This window comes from Geotrypetes seraphini, chromosome 13 (genome assembly GCF_902459505.1).
Source record: "Geotrypetes seraphini chromosome 13, aGeoSer1.1, whole genome shotgun sequence".
In the NCBI taxonomy this organism is placed as follows: Eukaryota; Metazoa; Chordata; class Amphibia; order Gymnophiona; family Dermophiidae; genus Geotrypetes; species Geotrypetes seraphini.
In genome coordinates, this window is record NC_047096.1 from 53907548 (window position 1) to 53930896 (window position 23349).

Below are 23349 nucleotides of genomic sequence, written 5' to 3' on the forward strand. Positions count from 1 at the left end.
CCATTTTGTGAACTCCAAAGTTTACACAACCAGACCCAATAGATTGACAAGCTAGCGACAGGAACATAGAAGCTTCCTGCCTAGATGGGCAGCCATTGTAATACATTTGGCTGAAAAAAAAACCAGTACTTACTAGAATCCAAAGTTAAACCCAGCAACAAGAACTAACAACCGACAGTTAAAATAACACTGCTGACATAACTTTGGGTCCTTTAATTTGTCGAGGAGCCTATAGTGAAGGGAGGGGGAAAAGAGAATTGATACCCCAAGTGTCACTCCAACTCCAATAAAATCTGTGTAAATCTTTGTTATGAAGAAAAAGGAGCATAATCCTTCCAAAGAAACCTGCTCTACCAACCAACAGAAAAAAAAAAACCTGAGTCAGGACTTGCATGGATCATCCACTATCCACTTGAAGACAGAAAATGCTAAACATTCTATAGCTGCACCCTTTAAAGGCAAATCACATAGAACTACTTTTTTCTCTGTCTTAACCCATTAGTCAAAGCATAATACCCACTTTGTCTGGATAATAACAAATAGTAAAGAAAACAAGGATCGCTGTAAAACTGGACTAGTGAAGGTAAATATAAAACCTTTTCAGGAAAAAAAAAAAAAAAAAAGGCAACCCACACAAGAATTAGATTTTAAATCAATACTTGGTAGACTGGAAGAGAGAAAGAGAAGGGTGTATGTTTCACTGGCTCTGTGGAAAACCAAGAACTAAAGGCACAAATGCAGTTGAAGTTCATAAGACTTGAAAAACTAAACAAACTTTTCCTTTCTTGCACTGAGCTCTATCAGGTGATGTTACCCAACTGTGATGGCTTACTATCTTGTTTGTCTCCAGTAAAAAAGTTACATTTGTCAAGAAATCCAGATCTATTATATATATATCTACAAGGAAAGTCAATCTATTAACTTTTTTTAATTATATATCTTTGGCCCTGTGGTAATAATTATGGTATAATTATTGAGTTGTGATAAAAGTGCAGTTTAAAGATATAATAGAATATTATAGGCAACTATTATCTGCTACTGGTGGTTGATTTGTTCAAACCACAAACAAAAATTGACCCTTAATATTCCACAGACCTGAAGGTCAGCCAAGACAGGAACAAAAACACTGTGGAGATGACAATGTCCAAGATGCAGGTCTTTATTGAAAATACAGTCAGTAAATCCACATGTCAGGATGTCCACAAAATGGAGACTAAGGACCCAACACGGTCTGTGTTTTGACAACCCTGTCTTCTTCAGGGGTCCCTGAAAGTCCTAATGAAAAAATGTGGATCAAATCCTAAAACCTATTGAAAAGCTATTGATGATTTCTCAATCGCGCAGAGTTTTCTACTTGGACCAGTCCATTCCCATATTTGACCTTAGGTTTTAGGATTTGATCCACATTTTTGCATTAGGATTTTCAGGGACCCCTGAGGAAGACAGGGTTGTCGAAACACGGACCGAGTTGGGTCTTTAGTCCCCATTTTTTGGGTCCTAGACATCCCGTCATGTGGATTTACTGACTGTTTTCAATAAAGACCTGCATCTTGGACATTGTTGTCGCCAAAGTATTTTTGTTCCAGTCGATTTGTTCAACTCATTTGTCTTTATATTTCTGGTTGCTTTTATTTATTAATACATTTTTTCTTGGGATTAATATATATTTGTTACTATATTTTTAGAATCGGTTATCCTATCATACCATTGATATGCTGATCTGCATTTGTACTGCTATTATTTAAGTAGCATTACAATATCAAATTATGTCTTCTTTGTATCGGTTTTATGTTCTCTATGTACAATGGGATTATAACCCTAGAAAGTTGTACAATTCCAAAATGTTATTAAAATATATATTACTATGTACTGTATTTTTGATAGCGTGAGCCAACAGTGATGCTTTGGGCCTCTGAATACATAGCCAAACCATAATAAACTATTCATCCTTCTCAGGATGGCAGTTCAGGTTCAACAAAGATTATTTTAATACATACACAACAGGTCTACTAGTTCAGTCACAAAAGGTTCTCTAGTAGTCTCTGCCACACCACATATAAAAACCTGTCCAACCCTGCAGTCTGTAATGCTTCAAACATCTCTTCTTAGCAGTCCCTTAACTACAACTGGCATGGTTTAGAGCAGGGGTGCCCACACTTTTTTGACTCGCGAGCTACTTTTAAAATGACCAAGTCAAAATGATCTACCAACAATAAAATTTAAAAAAAACACAACGCACACTGTACGCATAGAATTGTTAATTATCATTCCTCTTCCGGGGTTTTTTCAAAGAGGTCAAAGCAGATGACTCTATGCACTGTCACCTCGGTAACAACCATACAAAAATAGACAAATACCCCCCTCCCTTTTTACTAAACCACAATAGCTGTTTTTAGCGCAGGGAGCTGTGCTGAATGCCCAACGCTGCTCTCGACGCTCATAGGCTCCCTGCGCTAAAAACCACTATTGCGGTTTAGTAAAAGGGGACCATATTGTAAAATATAGACAGCAGACATAAATTCAGACACATTTTGATCACTAAATTTAAAATAAAATCATTTTTCCTACCTTGTCTGGTGATTTCATGAGTCTCTGGTTGCACTTTCTTATTCTGACTGTGTATCCAATCTTTCTTTCAGCCTGTATGCTTCCTCTCTTCCACACCTCATTCCCTCCCCCAACTTTTTCTTCTTCTCTCCCTGACCTTTCTTTCTTTCTCTCTTCATGCCCCCTTTCTTTCCTTCTGTTTCTCTTCTTTCCTTCTGTTTCCCTGCCTCCCCCTTTCTTTCTTTCTCCCTGCCCTTCCCTAAGCCACTGCCACTGCCGCCACCAATGGATAACAGGCCCCAAAGCCGACGCCGATGCCGCCCCATGCTCTCCCTGCTTCGGGCTGACCAGCATTCCTCTCCCCGACGTTAATTCTGCCATCGGAGAGGAAGTTCCACCCAGCCAGGCAGCGATTGGCTGACCCCGAACTTCCTCTCCGACGGCAGAATTGACATCGGGGAGAGGAAGACTGATCGGCCCAATAGATCGCCAAGGCAAAGTGAGTCCTGGGTGATCGACTCACTTTGCCTTGGCGAGCTACCGGTCGATCGCGATCGACCTATTGGGCACCCCTGGTTTAGAGGCTACCTTAGCAAAGCCTGGGGCTTCTCTGACTTTCCCCTTACTCAAAAGTTTTATCCTTTCTTAGGTCTGTTAATGTGGCTCAAGGAGGATATGCCTTAAAGGGAACAAATACTACTATTAATTATTTCTATAGCGCTACCAGACGCACATGGCACTGCAGAGTCATAAAGTAGAAGAAAACAGCCCCTGCTCGAAAGAGCTTACAATCTAAACAACCAAGATAAAAAATAGGATGTCATGGATACAGTTAAGGGGACCAGTTAATCTGGGGACTGGGTTAGAGGGCAGAGGAATAGGGTTAAGGATTGAAAGCTATATCAAAAAGGTGGGTTTTCAGTCAGCTTTCAAACAAGGGAAGGGGCTTGACGGACAAAGTCTTCCATGCCTTCGCTTAGGCAGATACAGCAGTCGACTTCAAGACTTAAGAGTAGCAACAATCACATCAAAATGTCCTATACACTCTAATGCTGCATGCTCTATAGCCATGCCATAACAGCAAAGCGATCCAGATCCTCCAGGCAAACTGGACCCTGAGTCAGGAGGTCCGGAGATGCGCGCAACCGAAGGTCTGCGAGGCCAGTTTGGAGACACCAAAATGACTCGCCTATGACGGGCCGCTATGCACTGAAGGACTTGCCCTATCATGGACCAGGAAGGAAAAGCATATAGAAGGACTCCCTATGGCCATGGCTGTACCTGAGCATCGAGCCCCTTGCTTCTGGGCTCAATTCTTCGGCTGAAGAAGCGATCTACTTTCTTGTTCTTTGTTGTGGCCATGAGGCCGAAGTGAGGCCGACCACAGCGGTGCAGAATGGCATGAATGCCTCCGGAGACAGCACCCACTTGCCTGGTTCCAAGGTTTGCCTATGTATTTCCTTACAGCACACAAAATCAAACCATTCATAAAACTGAAGAATTTAAAAAAGCACCTTTTCCTGGGCTCCACTGGTATTTTTATTCCAGCTAAGGTGTCTGGAGGGCCACTGCCAATGGTTGCCATTTCTGCCACCTTTCCTGACCAAGGACCAGCTGCATTCACCACTATAGAACACTCCACAGGCTGGGTTTCCAAACTTCTGGGTGCCTGTACCTGACATAAAACCAGAGAAAGGAGATGCTCAAAAGCCCTTCCCTGATTTTGCACTAACACAGTCTCTGTCAACCTGTGGGCACGCAGTGCTAGTTAGTAAACGTAAGCAAGATACAGTTTATGAAAAAATAAAAAATAAATGCTCTTTATAGTGGCTGATTTTGCTTAGTCCAAGCAAAAAGCGGTAAGGAATGGGATTTGATATACCACTTTTTGTGTTTACAATCAAAGTGGTTTATATCTTACATAAGATACATATTTTGTACCTGTGGCAACGGAGGGTTAAGTGACTTGCATAGAGTCACAGGAGCTGCAGTGGGACTCAAACCCAGTTGCTCTGGTTCTCAGGCCAGTGCACAAACCATCAGACTACGCCACTCCATTAGAAAGTATAACAGCTTTATTCAGGAGAGCAAGACCTCCATACAGAGCAGGGGTCTCAAAGTCCCTCCTTGAGGGCTGCAATCCAGTCGGGTTTTCAGGATTTCCCCAATGAATATGCATGAGATCTACGTCCATGCACTGCTTTCAATGCATATTCATTGGGGAAATCCTGAAAACCCAACTGGATTGCGGCCCTCAAGGAGGGACTTTGAGATCACTGATACAGAGGAAGCAATTCTATAAAGGGAAACTTAGATATAGGTGCCCCAATGCAATGAAAGGAGTGCCTATTCTATTCTCATATAATGGAATCTGAACACCCAGATACGATTACAGAAAACTAGCATAAATGCACAGTGGTGTGCCTAAATGCAGTGGCATAACGTGGGTGAGAGGCACTTGGGACGGTGGGGCCTCCCTCCCCCTGCTGTGTGTGCACTCCCCTTCCCTTCCCCCGTAGCTCGAGTTGTTCATCGCCGCAAGCAACAACGTCAATGTGCTCCTCGCGACCGCTCTCCCTCCGGCATCACTTCCTATGCGCAACACCCAGAAGTGACATCAGCGGGAGCCGATGTGGGCACGAGGAACATGTTGACATCGTTGCTCGTGGCGGTGAGCAGCTAGAGAATGGGAACGGGGGAAGGGAACGGGGGCACATGCACAGTGGGGAAAGAGTGGGAAGAGACATGGAAGTGGAGAGGAGGAGAGGTGCGCAACTTCAACGTGTGCCTCGCGACCGCGTCAGCTCCCTCTGACGTCACTTCCTATGCGCGACACCCAGAAGTGATGTCAGCGGGAGCAGACGTACTCGTGAGGAGCACATTGAAGTGGTTGCTCGCGATGGTGAACAACTAATACGGGGGAAGGGAAGGGGGCGCGCAGGGGGAGGAGTGGAAAGAAGTGGAGAGGAAGGGGGGGTGGCAGCACCCCCATCATAATGTCACCCGGGGCAGACCCCCCATCCCCTTACTACACCACTGCCTAAATGTACTGCAGGCCTACCCACTTATGCCAGGTCAATGGCAGGCATAAATGGGCACATCTGTGTGGCATCCAATTTACACAACTCGCAGTATTCGATAAGCTGTATGTGCTTTTGGAAGGCATGCCCATGTCCTATACATGCTCTGCTCACAAGTACACTTTTCAACTGAATTCAATGCACCGTTATTTATCGATACACTCTTAATTCCATTTACGCCTTTACGTTCACCGAGATCAACTGACCAGCATTTATTATCTATCCACTCCCTTAAGATAATCAGTACAAAACCCCCTGATATTTTTTCCGTCACTGCACCCCAACTGTGGAATGCCCTACTGACACATATAAAAGAAGAAAAAAATGCTGGACCAATGTAAATGCAAGTTGAAATGCTATTTATTTAAGGATGCCTTTAATTTAGAATAATTAAATGAGATGCTCCTTTTTTATTTCACAACCAACTATTCCTTTTATCCCCTACTCTCTTTGTTTTTACCTTAATTGTTCTCTTATGCCAGTGGTCAGCAAACTGCGGCTCTTTAGCCATTTGAGTGTGGCTCGCCGCCACCGAGTACTGAGCTCACTCTGCTTCCCTTCCCCATGGGGCCTACCAATCTCGCCATCCGAAGTCAATTCTGACGTCGGCGAGAACGTTCTGGGCCAGCCAATTGCTGCCTGACTGGCCCGGCACTTCCTCTCCGACATTAGAATTGACGTCGGATGGCAAGAGTTGGTCGGCCCTACAAGGAAGGGAAGCAGGGAGAGCTCAGTACTTTGCGGCGGCAGTCTGTTCCCCAATGGCGGCAGTGGCAGCCTATTCTCCGGCGGCGGTGGCAGCATGTTCCCCAATGGCAGTGGCTTTGGGAGGGCAGGGAGAAAGAAAGAAAGAAAGGGGGGGGACAGGGAGACAGAAAGAAAGAAGGGAGACGGGAGACAGAAAGAAAGAAAGAAAGAAAGGGGGCATGGAGGAACAAAAGAAAGAAAGAAATGGGGCACGGAGAGAGAGAGACAAAGACAGACATACAGAAAGAAAGGGGGCATGGAGAGAGAAAGAAAGAAAGGGGTCAGGTTGAAAGAAAGAAATGTTGGGGGAGGGAATGAGGTCTGGAGGAGAGCAAGCATACAGGAGGCTGAAAGAAGGGAAGAAATATTGGATGCACAGTCAGAAGAAGAAGTGCAACCAGAGACTGATGAAATTACCAAACAAAAATAGGAAAAATGATTTTATTTTCAATTTAGTGATCAAAATGTGTCCGTTTTGAGAATTTATATCTGCTGTCTACATTTTGCACTATGGCCCCCTTTTACTAAACCGCAATAGTGGTTTTTAGCGCAGGGAACCTATGAGCATCAAGAGAAGCGCAGGGCATTCAGCGCAGCTCCCTGTGCTAAAAACCGTTATCGCAGTTTAGTAAAAAGGGAGGGGGTATATTTGTCTATTTTTGTATAGTTGTTACTGAGGTGACATTGCATAAAGTCATCTGCCTTGATCTCTTTGAAAACCTGCGGAATATAAATTATAATTAACATTTTCTCTTTGTGCTTAGTGTGCTTTGTGTTTTTAAAAAAATTTTATTGTTGGTAGATCATTTTGACTTGGCCACGAAGGTAAGGGGGAGGGAGGGAGGGGAGCTGTTGAAAGACATCTAGTAATCCTTGCAGGCTTGACTGTGCAGGGAATTATTTTTGTAAAATCATGTTTTGTTATGTGACGGCATTATTTAGTCTTTAATTTCTATGAATGAATAGAATGAAAATGATATAAAATTGCTTGCTTGTTTTTATGTGCGTGCGCTGAAGGGAAGTGGAGAGTGGGCTGAGGATAGTGAAGGGAAATGGGGAAGAGAGAGTGGGGAGAAGACGTTGACTTATAAATTGACAATTGTACAGAATATTGTTTCTTTTTATACTTTAATATAATAAGTTCAGTATAAAACTATTCGAGGCTTGTGTGGATGGGATCAGGTGGTTTGCAGGGATGGGGACCGAGCTCAAGGGGACGGGGCGGAGAATAATTTTTTCCCCATGACATTCTCTAGGCTCTGCCACGAATCGATTTCAACTACGTGCAGGCGAGCGAGGTGTCAGTCAGGTTGACGTAGCCGTCGTAGTGCAAGCAGGGTATGGCTCTCAAAAAAAATCTTAATCATTGTACTGCTGATTTTGGCTCTTTTGACTAATGAGTTTGCCTACCACTGTCCTATGCTATTATGAAATGTATTTCTCCCTCCTTTCCTTTTGTACCTGATGTTTGTTTATTTTTGTCATTTTTGTACTTTTCTGTCTAATTGTTTGTTTGAAATTTACTTTTAGCCTATTTTATCGTTTGTACATCGCTTAGGAAATAGATAAGCAATTTAATCACATTTAATAAAAATTTGAAACTTAAAACATATCTTTATATAATGGAGTTTAAAGCGCTTGTACATGTGACACCGTTTCCTGCATTTATATGCTCAAGTGGCATGAACTGCAGGCACACAGTTATAGAATTGCCCCGTTAGCTTGCACAGAAGCAGGTGCAGACACAGTGCACTCTCAACTACTGCCTAGCAACTAGAATTAACACTTAACACACTCGACAAAATACCACAATCACTCTTCAATTTCAGATATTGTATATGATGTTGAAGTTGTGTGTCTAATTTTGAAATTTCTGGAAAGTCTGTTGAGACCAAGTGAAATTCTGGCAATTTTACTTACGTTTACTATTTTGACACGTCTGAATGTAACTGGATCTCCAGAACGTGTAACCATTTCACGTACTAAGAACTCAAAACCTAAGAGGAAAAAATAGAGGTTTATGGAACAAGGAGCAATAATCTGGCATGGCACTTCCAAAAAGTTCAATGGCAGACCTGATTAACACAGCTCTGGATGGTCTGGGACATTACTACAATGAAATTACCATGGGATGGGACCATACATGGACACACAGTGCTACAGTATCTACAGTTCACATATTTACATGTTAAAAACAAACAGGTGTGCTTCTTTCAAACTGTCTAATAAGATTACAAGGTAATATAATTTTTTGCTTTCTTTTGTATTAATAGAGGGTTTGTGAATGAAGCAAAACACTCAAGTGGGTTTCACTCAAATATACATACAGTGCAGAGGTCCAGTATTGGTCCTAGATATATTTATTTCATTTGTTTTCTATCCCGTTTTCCCTAAAGACCTCAGAACGGTTTACAGGGATTCCTTTCAGATTACAGTACAATCTCGTTATAACGGACTTCAAGGGACCTGGAAAAACAGTCCGTTATATCCAGAGTTGCATTTTTAAAAAACTTTATTTAGGTCAACTTGAAACAACGTACAATCGATGAACAACAGTCACTGCACAAGCATATCAGCAATATCAATAACAAAACTCAACAAAATATTGGTATGGCACAAAATGATTGCAAAATCATTACATTACATTAGTGATTTCTATTCTGCTTGTGCCTTGCGGTTCTAAGCGGATTACAAATTAGAAGACTGGACATTTCCAGTAGCGTTGCAGTACATAGAATCAAGAAAGTGTCAAGTTACAATTGTTAGTCTGGACATTTCCAGGAGAAATTGAAAGCAAATAGTAGATAGTGATAAGTTGTTGTGATGAATAGAAATAATACAGTCAGGATTCTGAAGTATTGCTATGGTGGTGGTGGTCATGAGAGTATTTTCTAGTGCTATTGTGAGGTTATGATGATGGGAAGTGTTTTTTGAAGAGATGAGTTTTGATTTCTTTTCGGAATACTTTAATGTCTGTTGAATTGATCAGTAGATTGGAAATGGTGGTATCAATCTTTGCTGCCTGTGTCGCTAAAAGGCTGTCGTATAGTTTCTTTCGTCTTGTTCCATTGAGAGGGGGGTAAATGAAAAGGCTCCAAGTTCTCCTTAATCTGTGTGATGTTCTAAAGCATTATGTCGTACTGTACTGAAAAGAAAAATACTCTTGTCATTTTCTTCTGGGCTGTATTTTGATACTATATCACCGGCACGCCATGCGCCTTGTAGGCAGAGCCTGCATGTCCATTATAGCCGAACAAAACTACAGCTAAAAGTGGCTCTGGGGACCAAATTGGTTGTCCGTTATATCCGAAAGTCCGTTATATGCGAGTCCACTATATGCGATGATTTTCTGCATGTATAAAGGTGCATGGCCGGGACCAGCAGACCATGTCCATATAGGCGAGGTTCTGTTATAAGCGAGTCCATTATAATGAGATTATACTGTACTATCTTTTACTGGACCAGCAATACATCATTAACCAGGATGGAAACAACAGTAAGGGCGGATGGCTTGGAATCACTATGGGTTAAGCTACCGGGAGGAACTGGAGCAGATTGGGTCTGTACTATCGCCCACCTGGACAATTGGAAGAAATCGACCAGGACCTGGAGGCTGAACTGAGGCAGGTATGCAAAAGCGGAAGTGTGGTGGTGATGGGGGACTTCAACTACCCTGGGAAAGACTGGAGTATCAGGCACTCAAACTGCACGAGGAGACCAAATTCCTGGAGGCCACAAGGGACTGTTTCATGGAACAGCTGGTCACGGAGCCAACACAGGGAGATGCCACTCTTGACCTAATCTTCAATGGACTAGGGGGACCCGCAAAGGAGGTGGCCGTACTAGCCCCACTAGGAAACAGCGATCACAACACGATCCAGTGCAGGCTAGAAATTGGATCATCAAAGGTGAAAAAAACCACAACGACAGCACTCAACTTCAAAAAAGGGAATTATGATGCCATGAGGAAAATGGTCGGAAAGAAACTCAAGGGCAACACAAGGAAGATGGAGTCCGTAGAAAAAGCCTGGACCCTACTCAAGGGCACGGTGCAAGAAACACAGAACCTGTACGTCCCCAAGTTCAGGAAAGGGTGCAAAAAAAATAGAACAAAAAACCCAGTGTGGATAACAAATGCAGTGAAAAAGGCGATAAGTGACAAGAAAGCATCATTCAAAAAATGGAAAAAGGACCAATCAAAGGACAACCAAAAGGAGCACAAAGAACACCAAAGGGAGTGTCACCGAGTGGTTAGGAAAGCAAAAAGAGAATATGAAGAGAGACTGGCAGGGGAAGCAACAAACTTCAAATCATTCTTCAGGTACGTTAAGGGGAAGCAACCGGCAAGGGAGGAAGTGGGACCCTTGGATGATGGAGACAGAAAGGGAGTGGTAAAAGAGGAAAAAGAGATAGCTGACAAGTTAAATGACTTCTTCACGTCAGTCTTCACGAGGGAGGACACAACCAACATTCCGGAACCCGAAGAGATCGTAAATGGAGATCAGGATGATAAGCTGGTCCAACTAGTGGTAAGCCAAGAGGATGTCCTCAGGCAGATAGACAGGCTAAAGAGCAACAAATCGCCAGGACCGGACAGCATTCACCCACGGGTACTCAAGGAACTAAGGAACGAAATAGCAGAGCCACTTCGACAAATATGCAACCTATTCTTAAAAACTGGGGAGATCCCAGAGGACTGGAAAATAGCAAATGTCACGCCCATCTTCAAGAAGGGTTCAAGGGGTGACCCAGGAAACTACAGGCCGGTGAGCTTGACCACAGTCCCGGAAAAGATGATGGAAGCGCTGATTAAGGACAGCATCTGTGAACACATCGAAAACAATGGACAACTAAAGTCAAGTTAGAATGGCTTTTGCAAGGGTAGGTCATGCCTCACAAACGTATTGTACTTCTTTGAGGGGGTAAACAGCCAGGTGGATAAAGGGGAATCCATAGACATCATTTACCTTGACTTTCAAAAAGCCTTCGACAAGGTATCACATGAAAGACTGTTTAAGAAGCTATGGAACCACGGGGTGCAAGGGGAGGTCCACCGATGGATCAAAAACTGGCTGGCAGACAGGAAACAGAGGATTGGAGTAAAGGGCCATTACTCAGACTGGCAAGGGGTCGGTGCTGGGACCGCTCCTGTTCAATATATTTATTTACGACCTGGAGGCGGGAACAAAATGTGAGGTAATTAAATTTGCAGATGACACCAAACTGTACAGCAGGGTTAAAACCACGGAAGATTGCGAAGATCTCCAAAAGGATCTGACAACACTGGAAGAGTGGGCCAAAAAGTGGCAAATGAGCTTCAACATAGGGAAATGCAAGGTCATGCATGTAGGGAAAAATAACCCAATGTTCACTTACAAAATGGGGGATCACTGCTAAGGGTAAGTAACCTTGAAAGAGACCTGGGAGTGATGGTAGACACAACATTGAAGGCGTCGGCACAATGCGCCACAGCCTCAAGGAAAGCAAACAAAATGTTGGGTATCATTAAGAAGGGTATCACGACCAGGACGAAGGAAGTCATCCTGCCACTGTATCGTGCAATGGTGTGCCCGCATCTGGAGTTCTGTGTCCAGTACTGGTCGCCGTGCCTCAAGAAGGACATGGCAGTACTTGAGGGAGTCCAGAGAAGAGCAACTAAGCTGATAAAGGGTATGGAGAACCTCTCATATACTGACAGACTGAATAAGCTGGGGCTGTTCTCCCTGGAGAAGCAGAGACTTACAGGAGACATGATATAAACCTTCAAGATCCTGAAGGGCCAAGAAAAAGTTGACAGGGACAGATTTTTCAAATTATGGGGAACCACAAGTACAAGGGGGCACTCGGAGAAATTGAAAGGGGACAGGTTTAGAACAAACACTAGGAAGTTCTTTTTCACCCAGAGGGTGGTGGATACATGGAACGCGCTTCCGGAGGCTGTGATAGGCAGGAGCACGTTACAGGGCTTCAAAGAAGGTTTGGATAGGTTCCTAGAGGACAAAGGGATTGAGGGGTACAGATAGGAGTAGAGGTAGGTTATAGGGATAGGAGTAGAGGTAGGTTATAGAAATAGTCAGGGACCACTGCTCAGGCAATAGGCCTGAGGGGCCGCCACGGGTGCGGACTGCTGGGCGAGATGGACCTCTGGTCTGCCTCAGCGGAGGCAACTTCTTATGTTCTTATGAAATCATTTATCATACCCTTTTACAAAACCGCAATAGGGTTTTTTAGCGCAAGCTGGCGCGCTGAATGCTCTTTGCTGCTCCTGACTCAGAGTTCCTATGAGCGTCGGGAGCAGAGCATTCAGTGCACTGGCCTGCAAAAAAAAAAAAAAAAATCACTATTGTGGTTTTGTAAAAATAAGGGGGATGGAGTTTAAAAAACGGTTGAAAACTCATGTTTTAAAATTTTTTTCTTAGAATTAGTGGCTTCTGCAGCAGCCTCTTTGAATTGTATATTTGCCCTTTACTGTTTTAAAGGATGTTATGGCAGTTAACAGTTTTGTAATGTTGTGATGTACTGAGGATTTTTTTGTATTTTTTATTGTAATCCACTTAGGTTTAAGCAGAATAATTAACAAATAAATAAATAAAAAACGATTATGTTATATTAGAGTATTCAGATCCTTTCTTCAGATGTTTTTAATTCTCCTCATTTGGAGAACATGTGTTGTCTCATAGTTTATGTGGCAGGTCCAATAAAAAAATAAAAAGACTCCACAAAGAAACTAGAATTAGGTTATATAAGACACTACTGGGAGACTGCAAAAAAATATCCAAGTAAGTGGACCTGGCCATATGATAGCATTTCTCTCCTCTGGGCCACAGGAGCTGAATGCTTTGGGAGAATAGCTCACCTGTTACATTGCCATGTGTCTGATACACTCCCATGGACAGAGCTTTCTGGCGGAAGGCATTCAACAGCAACCAGGGGTCAAACCAGCCCTCATTCTCCAAACCTGAGCAGTACAACATAGTGAGCAAACGTCATCAGCAACTGCATAATAGCAACATTTTCCAAATAAAGTCTATTTTCCTATTTAGCTTACATAGTTTAAAAGAAAAATGGGGCACCTAATAGTCCAACAGTGTCTACGCCACACAGCAAGTTATTGCAAGTTATCTGGCAGATAAATTTCATGTGATCCGAAAACTCTAAAATCTCTCCAGTTACTATCGTGCAACTATATAAGATTTTGCCACATACATCTCCAATACCTCTTCACACTGTTAATGGCTTGGAATCATCTTCTGATTTTTATATCAGCAATTGTTGTTACAAATCTTTGTCCACCAACATTGAAGCATTGATTTTATGTCAATCTGCATTAACATAAGAATAGCCTTACTGGGTCAGACCAATGGTCCATCTAGCCCAGTATCCTGTCTTCACGGACGCCAATCCAACTCAAGTACCTGGCAAAAACCCAAATAGTAGCAGAATTCCATGCCACCGATCCAGGGCAAGCAATGGCTTCCCCCATGTCTATCTCAACAGCAGACTGTGGACCTTTCCTCCAGCAACTTGTCCAATTTTTTTTTTTTTTTAAACCAGCTGCATTAACCACTCTTACTACATCCTCTGGCAACACATTCCACAGCTTAACTATTCTCTGAGTGAAAAAAATATTTCCTGACTCCAAAAACAGTGAGCAAGAAAAAAACTATGTAGTTCTACTGGATACTGCATGAATTGTACAGAAAATAGAGTTCAAATTCCATAATGGAGCAGGCAGAACAACTACTTACCCCCAGATTCCATATGTCACTCAAAAGTTGGGTGTGCAGATTTGGGCATGGATCCCAGATCTGCACGCAAATTGATTGTTAAGTTGTGATGGAGGAATAGCCTACTTGTTAGTGGATTGGCCCAAGAGCTAGGGGAACTGGGTTCAGTTCCCACTGCAGCTCCCTCTAGCTCTGGGCAACTCACTTAGGGCCAGATTCTCAAACTTTAAAGCCGTCACTAAACTGTTTACCGACGGTTTACCCTGTAAGCATTTTAGCGGCAGATTATCAAAACAGATTAAATCTGTCAATAGAGAGCTTTCTCGCAGTCTCCAACAATGACATGCAAATGGGTTCTTCAACACTGAATTGAGCCATCTGGTGGATTCTTAAAAAATGCCAAGCCAGTGTTGGCTTTTGGCGACAAAAATAAGCCGCTGTTCTAGGGGTGCCGGTCAGTGTCAGAGACTGCTAGAAAGCCTGTGTTGCGAAGCAGAGGGAGAGATGCCCATTCTCTCCCATTGCATCACAACATCCCTCCCCTGCAGCGGCGACGACACCTTTTCCTGCAGCGGGAGAGATGCCCGCACTCTCCCACTGCCAAGAAATCCCAGCCGCACACCCCCACTTCCCCCACAGTGGGAGAGATGTCCACTGTCCCCTGCTGGCAAGTGACACCCTCCCCCACCTCCGATGCCCCCTCCCCTCCACATTGATGCACGGAGGGACACAAACTCTTTCCTCCCAGAATTTCTGCCTAGTCAAAAATGGGCCTACCCCTCCCTGGTGCCTCTTGGGATACACCAGGGAGGGGCCTGAGGCTCTGACTGGCCTAAGTTGTTTAAGGCCCCTCCCACTTTCCTTTCCCCCATACCTCTAGTTGAAGTTGTTGTTTGCGGCGGTCAACAATGTACTCTTTGCAACCCCATCGGCTCTCCTGCTGATGTCACTTCCTTTGCGCAGCACCCGGAAGTGATGTCAGAGGAGTTTCCATGACCGCGATCCATGCTTTACAAATAACTCAAAACTCAATAATTCAAGTTTTGTTTGGAAATGGGGAATATGATTATGTATCTGAATTCTATGTTAAGATGTATTGGTTAAAAATAGAATTCAGGATACGGTACAAATTGTTGTTGTTAACGTATTTATGCGTGGGATGGCACTGAAATACTTATTTATCGCATTTCTTTATATACACCGTCTCAAAGTTTACATTCAGTTGATTCTGGAGATTTGAATATCCCTACTTTAAAGCAAATAAGATTACATATGACTAGAGTCAGTTCATTTTCGTGTGTTGGCCCCGATACTTGGAACAATATTCCACTTTACATAAGACAACAGGGAGATTTGAATACTTTTAAGAAACTATTGAAATGATAATTAGCAGAAGGATGAGTGAAGCAGAAACTCTCAACTCTCCACTTTAAGGACTTACTTGCAGCCTTAATGAATAGTGGGCAAACACAGTAATCCTCATTGCATTTACTCTGTAGCCCTTGAATGTCTCTTCTACATAAGAACATAAGAAATGCCTCTGCTGGGTCAGACCCGAGGTCCATCATGCCCAGCAGTCCGCTCACGAGGTGGCCCAACAGGTCCCGGACCTGTGTAGTAATCTTCTATCTATACCCCTCTATCCCCATTTCCAGTAGGAATTTATCCAATCCTTTCTTGAACCCCAGTACCGTACTCTGCCCTATTACGTCCTGTGGAAGCGCATTCCAGGTGTCCACCACACGTTGGGTAAAGAAGAACTTCCCAGCATTTGTTTTGAATCTGTCTCCTATCAGCTTTTCCGAATGCCCTCTTGTTCTTTTGTTATTAGAAAGTTTGAAGAATCTGTCCCTCTTTACTCTCTCTATGCCCTTCATGATCTTATAAGTCTCTATCATATCTCCTCTAAGTCTCCTCTTCTCCAGGGAAAAGAGACCCAGCTTCTCCAATCTCTCAGAATATGACAGGTTTTCCATACCTTTTATCAGACGTGTCGCTCTCCTCTGAACCCTCTCGACTAACGCCATATCCTTCTTAAGGTACAGCGACCAATATTGGACGCAGTACTTCTCATTCATCGCCCCCCCATGCTTCCTCCCCGTGAACTCCATTCATCGGGTAAGTCCCTCTTATCTGCTTCCTTTACCTCCACTGCCAATTCCAGACTCTTCCCTTCTTTCTTGCTGCACTGTATACCTGGAACAGGCTGCCAGAGTCAATATGTCATGCCCCGTCTCTAGAAGTATTCAAATCCAAAGTTTAACTGCATTCAACTCTTAACTCCCACTCACTGTTAGATACCTGTGCCCATTGTATCATTCCTTCTACCAGAAACTCTCCAACCCTGAGAAGCCCTGTCTGTCCAAATTAGATTGAAAGCTCAATTGAATATGACTGTCTGTTGAATATTAAATGCACAGTGCAGCATATGCCTTTCAGTACTATAGAAATTACAAATAGTAGTAGTTTTCCCCTAAACTACTCCTTATGTACTTCTAATATCATGATAATTCAGATATAATCCTTAGCAACTTAAAGAAATGTACTAACTACTCCCAACACACTTCTAATGTCCTGACAATTCATTTGTAATCTGCCTTGAACCACAAGGTAATGGCGAAATAGAAATCACTAATATAATGTAATGTAAATAAGTTTGCCAACATCTCCTTTTTGATTTGCAAGGTCAAAGATCAATGCTGCAGTACCAAACACTGGTGAGGTGGTTAATGACATCATACATGAATTGGGTGAATTCCAATCACGAATGGTGTGTGATGTCATTGGCAGCACCAGAGTCTGTTATAAATTCCCTCTTTGCAAGATAAGTTCACCGTGGTCAATTCATGGGAAGCCGTAAATAAACTCGTGCTAGTGTTCCAAAAGATAGGAAATCCTGCGTATCTACACTGAAGTCAGACAGTGGTTTTGGGTTTGTTTTTTTTTAAATGTATAGTTGTTCACGTTTTAAGGCGAAATGGAAAAGGACTTTTTCCCTGTACATTCCTTTTCTCCCTCAAACAGAGGAGATTGAGAGGGGACATGATCGAAGGGACATGATCGAAACATTCAAGATAAGGACAGGTTGTTCACCCTCTCCAAAGTAGGGAGAACGAGAGGGTACTCTTTAAAGTTGAAAGGGGATAGATTCCGGACAAACGTAAGGAAGTTCTTCTTCACCCAGAGAGTGGTGGAAAACTGGAACGCTCTTCCAGAGTCTGTCATAGGGGAAAAAACCCTCCAGGGATTCAAGACAAAGTTAGACAAGTTCCTGTTGAACCAGAACGTACGCAGGTAGGGCTAGTCTCAGTTAAGGCACTGGTCTTCGACCTAAGGGCTGCTACATGTGTAGACTGCTGGGCACTATGGACCACTGGTCTGACCCAGCAGCGGCAATTCTTATGTTCTTATATACCTTTTTTATAAAATGAAATGTGTGCTTTGAGCACTTATATTTTTATCTTGGAGCGGAATGATGCGTTTCTGAGGAGGCTCTTGTAATTGTTTTGTTATTTATGGTTGTTTGTAATGATTAATTTGTGTGTACTTTTGTGATCCACCTTGTTAAGAAAATAAAATAAACTTTAAACTATAAACACTCCCTCTTTGGAGCTCAGCTACCCTGCACGGGGAGAAAATGACACTAAGGCAGTGGTCTCAAACTCACGGCCCAGGGGGTAACATGCGGCCCGCCAGGTACTATTTTAAGGCCCTCGGTATGTTTATCAATCAGAAAAGTAAAATAAAACAGATTCTTGATCATATGTCTCTTTAACTATAAATTACAATATTATTATTGAGACTTAGCCAAAAGGAAAGATTTATAAACCATAGAGTTTTACCTCATGCAAAATTGTCATTTCTTTAATAAGACATTAACTATTTTTTCTGAGACCCTCCAAGTACCGACAAATCCAAAATGTGGCCCTGCAAAGGGTTTGAGTTTCAGACCACTGACCTAAGGCAACCTACTCTAGGAAACAGTAAGCTTTCAATCAAACCTTGACTACCGTATTTGCCGGCGTATAAGACGACTGGGCGTATAAGACGACCCCCCAACTTTTACAGTTAAAATATAGAGTTTGTTATATACTCGCCGTATAAGACTACCCCTTCTTCCGCACACCTTCTGCACAACCTTCTGCCTGCCTGTCCCCCCCTTGAAGGTCTGCACCCCCCGAAGGCCTGCACTCCCCCGAAGGCCTGTCCCCCCCCTTGTAGGCCTGTCCCCCCCCTTGTAGGCGTGCCTGCCTGTCTTTCCCCCCCGAAGGCCTGTCCCCCCCCTTGTAGGCCTGTCCCCCCCCTTGTAGGCCTGTCCCCCCTTGAAGTCCTGCCTGCCTGCCTTTCCCCCCTTGAAGGCCTGTCCCCCCCCTTGAAGGCCTGCCTGCCTGCCTGTCACCCCCTCCCCCTTGAAAGCCTGCCTGCCTGCCTGCCCGCCCGCCCCACCCTGAAGGCCTGATGCCCCGACCCACCCCGAAGGACCGCTCGCCCCCCTGGCCTCCCCGCACCACCTATGAAGCAGCCGCAGCAGGATCGCGAAGTCAGCGTCAGCGATCCCTGCGCTGCTTCCTGCGCCACGGTCCCGCCCCTCCTCTGACGTCAGAGGAGGGGCGGGATCGCTGACGCTGACTTCGCGATCCTGCTGCGGCTGCTTCATAGGTGGTGCAGGAAGGTCAGTGGGGCGAGCGGTCCTTCGGGGGTGGGGGCGGATTGAACGGCAAGGCCGGAAGCACCCCCTTAGGGCTGGCACCCGGGGCGCACCGCCCCCTCCGCCCCCCCCTTGGTACGCCACTGCATGTAAACAGTACCCGGCGTATAAGACGACCCCCGACTTTGGGGAGGATTTTAAGGTACTGAAAAGTCTTATACGCCGGCAAATACGGTACATAGATAGTTATAGCATGCACACCTCCCAAGGAGCTGGATTTTACAAGAGTTACCAAAAATAACAAAACTTTGTGGCCAATTTCCAAAAAGGATCTAGATGCCTAACTATGGAGTTAAATCTGCTTGTGGGAAACACTGTAGACTTCAAGCCAGTTAAAATTATACATGATCTTTTACAATATCCTATATAATAAAACGCTAGCCGCGCATGCGCACTCCTATCTGCGTGTTCCGTGATCAGTAGGTCTGTGGCCGCAGGAGTGCGCATGTGCGCCTAGCTGTGACAGTACCCGGCACTCTGGACGCGGGCCTCCCTGCTCTTCAACTCCTCTGAATCCTTTCGCAAACGGCGACCGCCGAGGGAGTCCGCACCACCTGTCCTGGCCTCCCCCGAGGTGAGGCCGAGCTGCCTACTGACCTCTCCGAACTGCAGTGCGGACACGATGAACATCAGCATGCCTCCGAAGCACAGGTACAGGCCGTGCCGCTGCGACAGGCACGTGTAGGTCTGTCTCTGCAGCAGCTTCAGCGCCGAGGTCAGCACCATGGCATGCCAGTCATGTCCCTGCCTCTCCCGCCGCTGGGCTCGGGCTCCTGGGGGCCGGCGCGGCGAGCCGCCCGGCCAGTGCTGAGGCCCCACCTCCCTGCTTCCGCCCGACACGGCGCCGCCAGACCCGCCAGCTTCCCACAAGGAAATAACAAAACAGCCCTACACTCACAGACCCGCGAGCAGTGTTGCCATGGAAACCCAGCCGGCATCTGTGCGGAATGCTCCTAGGGCTTTAGCATGGAAAACAATGTGCATGGCAGAGAAGAACGCAAATTGTATTTAAGTGTAGTCAGTGTATGGTAATGATGTTTGCTATGCCTTCCCAATGCTCAGAGAATAGTGCACAAGCAAACCCTTCTCTTATCACTGGAAAATTAATGGCAGCTTGGAGCTGGTGGTGGAAGATTTGAAGAGAGGATTTCTTTTGATGTACAGTTTAATATCTTCTGGTTTTGATTTCTTTTGGAAGCAGAAGAAATCCTGTGCATGCCTATCAGCGCCAGTACTGAGAAAGAAATGTGTGTGAGTCTAGACAAATCTGAGAGTGAGAGCACATATTGCCTCCTGTTTTCTGTGCTTAAATATAAGATTTCCAAGTGAAAACATAGTAAATGACGGCAGATAAAGACCTGAACTGTCCATCCAGTCTGCCCATTAATTATACCCATTAAAAATTCTAGCACCCGTTAATGTAACGGGCTTACAGACTAGTAGATTTATAAAGTATTAATTTCTAGGGACAAATTTAAGTTGGGAGAGTTGTTCATTTATTATATAGGATTGAAATTTAAATAGTTCTACACCTCAGTCAGCTGAAACAGGAGCAACAGACTTGCATACTTTGCACCTAAAAAAGCTAATGAAACCGAATCCTTGAAACTGGAAAGTAATCAGCTTCTTTTCGTTTTGTTTCTTTGCTAGCATAAGCTCTGTAAGGTAGAACACTCAAGCAAGCTGAACGAATCGTCTTTCACCCTACAAATGATATTCTGAGCAGTAAACATAACTGTTATAAAAATGGGAGATTTACACTCAGCAGATACCATAAGAAGCCAATGCCACGCCTTCTGTGTTTATCCAAGGAAATTTCTTCTTCAGTTGCTGAGGCCCCAGTAAAGCAACTTCTGCACCATTGGACCTGAAAAATGGAAGTGAGACCACAAGGGCAGGTTTAAATTCCGATACTGTTCTTTTCTCCACTGCCATTAGTGAGGAACTATGCCAAACATGTTCTGCCTTATCTGTAAAAAATATTTGCTTGGATATTCCAGTCTACCTCCTTCTCCTATGAGCCATCATTCCAGAGTTTCTCTTCATTTGAAAAGATCCAACACTCATGAATTTATACCCTAGAAGTACTTACACTTCTCTCTCCAAATCCGCAGTTTCAGCATCTGCGGATTCGGTTATTCCCAATTTTTTTTTTTTTGGGGGGGGGGGCGATTTTAATTTTTTTGCCTATTTTTAAGTCTTACCTGATGGTCTAGTGGGTTTTCAGGGCAGGAGCGATCTTCCTCTCCATAGTCGAGAGACTATGGGAACTCACGGCAGCCATTTCCTATGAGTGATCTGCACGGGGCAGAAGCGTAGGAAGATTGCTCCTGCCCCGAAAGCCCACTAGACCACCAGGTAAGGTCCGGGATGCCGGGGGGAAGGTGGGAGGGAGGCGGGGGTGGGTCAGAGCTGGTCGAGAAGTTATTCGCAGGTTTTTCACACTTCGCGGTCCGGCTCTACACCTAACCCCCATGGATACGGAGGGAGAAGTGTAAATGTGTTCTAGCATATCTCCCCCCTTCTCTCCTCCAGAGCATACATATTCTACTGCTGGCGGAATTCTGTGCAAAAAAAAAAAAATAATCCAAGTTCTGTGCACACAATTTGCAAATTCTGCAAGTTTATTTGACAACATTTAAACAATATTTTTGCATATTATCATCCAGCATTTCAGTACAAGTCAGTATGTTCATTAAATTATACTAGAGAAAACAAGAGCCAGCATCTCTCACTTCTGCACCCCTACAGCCAGCATCTCTCTCACTCTCCCCCCATTGCCCCTAATCCAACATTCCTGTCCACTGCCTCTGCGATGCTGATTCCAGTTAATGGCAACCTGCTGCCGGCTCTGCAGGCTTCTCTCTACCAGGATCCCGCTGAAAAAGAGGAAGTGACATCATTGAGTGTGGGACCGCAATAGAGGGAAGCCTGCAGAGCCCACACAGGTTGCCCGAAGATGTTGCTGGTAGCGATTTGGGCTACAGTGAGGGACTGTCGACCAGACACCAAAATCTGCTTAGACCTCAGGTATTTCCCACACCCAGCACCTTTCACGCTCTCCCCACTGTCCCCAATCCAGTACTCCTGTCCACTACCACTGTGACGGCAATTCCAGTAAATGGCAACCTGCTGCCAGCTCCACAGGCTTCCCTCTACCGCGGTCCTGGAAGCGACTCATTGAGAGTGGAACCACGGTACAGAGAGGCCTACAGAGCCCACGCAGGCTGCCCGAAGATGTTGCTGGCAGCAATTTGGGCTGCAGTGATGGAGTGCCGACCAAACACCAAAATCTGCGTGGACCTCAAGTAATTCTGTGCCCCTAGAGAATTCTGCGCAAATTCTACTTTGCGGAGTAGCACAGAATTCTGCCAAGAGAAATATTTTAATGTGTCCATCCCCATATATTTTATGACAAAGACTATCAAGACTACACAAGTATCTTAGCTCTACTAGTGCAGTACTGATTCCATTCACTCTGTTTTATTTCTTACTTATTGTTTTATTTATCCTGTTGATCTTACATTTATTAATATTTGATTTTACTATACTGTATTGTTTTCTATAAAAGCAGTATACCGATAAACAAAATTAATTGGTATTTGGAATTAGTACAGGTTACAGAATTTAACCCCCTCTTTTACTAAGTGCGCCAACCGATTAGCGCGCGCTAAATGCTAAGGCATCCATAGACTAACACGCACGCATTAGCACCTTAGTAAAAGAGGGCTTAAGTGTTGTGAATAATGCTGCAACATTCCAAATGAGCTACTAATATGTGTGTATTGCATGTCAGCCACATGACTTCAAGTTTTGCTCCTCACATTTAAAGCCCTATCTGGAATAGATACATCCTCAGGAAGAATGTAAAGGTTGCAAGCGAGGCATCTTTTAGAACTCTCTATTACAATAGGCAAAACAGAAAAAGACAAGAAGTAGGGCTTCTGTCTTGTTTTGCAGCTGAGAATATGCTACTGAGGATTTACAATGAAAGTAGAATTTTACATCTTTTAAATGGGGTTGCCTGCCTCAGGGGCAAATTCAAAAACCACTAAAATCCCACCTAGAAAAACGTACAAATCAAGGAAGTATCAAAATGCTTTCTAGAAGACTTTCACCAACAAATCAAAGTGGACCAAGAAAAGAAAATTACCCCCTCTGCTACAAAACCGCGCTAGCGTTTTTTAGCACAGACAGCCGCGCTGAATGACCCACGCTGCTCCCGACGCTCATTGAGTTCCTATGAGTGTCGGAGCAGTGCAGCTCTCTGTGCTAAAAACCGCTAGCGCAGTTTCGTAGAAGAGGGGGTAAATAAAACACATAAAATGAGAAACATTATAAAAGAGGGCCTCTTTTTGTATTTTTAAACAATTTTGGCCAGTTTTAGGCCCCAGTTTATCAAGCTGCGTTAGGGGTTGCTTTAGAGTTTTTTTTATCGCCGGCTGCTGTGGTAAAAGCTCCAATGCTCATAGAATTCCTTTGAGCGTCGGAGCTTTTACTGCAGCACCTGGCGATAAAAAACCCTAAAAGCAGCTTGATA

General features: G+C 44.2%; 1 protein-coding gene across 1 annotated transcript in view; it reads right to left on the reverse strand.

Annotated features, from left to right (window-relative positions):
- Positions 1-23349, reverse strand: part of FOXRED1 (FAD dependent oxidoreductase domain containing 1) — a 51335-nt gene that overhangs the window by 15701 nt on the left and 12285 nt on the right. Inside the window, exons 5-8 of the mRNA XM_033919115.1 lie at positions 20582-20676; positions 13231-13332; positions 8295-8371; positions 4062-4222 (exon numbers count right to left, since the gene is read on the reverse strand). Of these exons, the coding sequence (XP_033775006.1) occupies positions 4062-4222; positions 8295-8371; positions 13231-13332; positions 20582-20676 (435 nt within the window). The remainder of the gene's footprint in view (positions 1-4061; positions 4223-8294; positions 8372-13230; positions 13333-20581; positions 20677-23349) is intronic.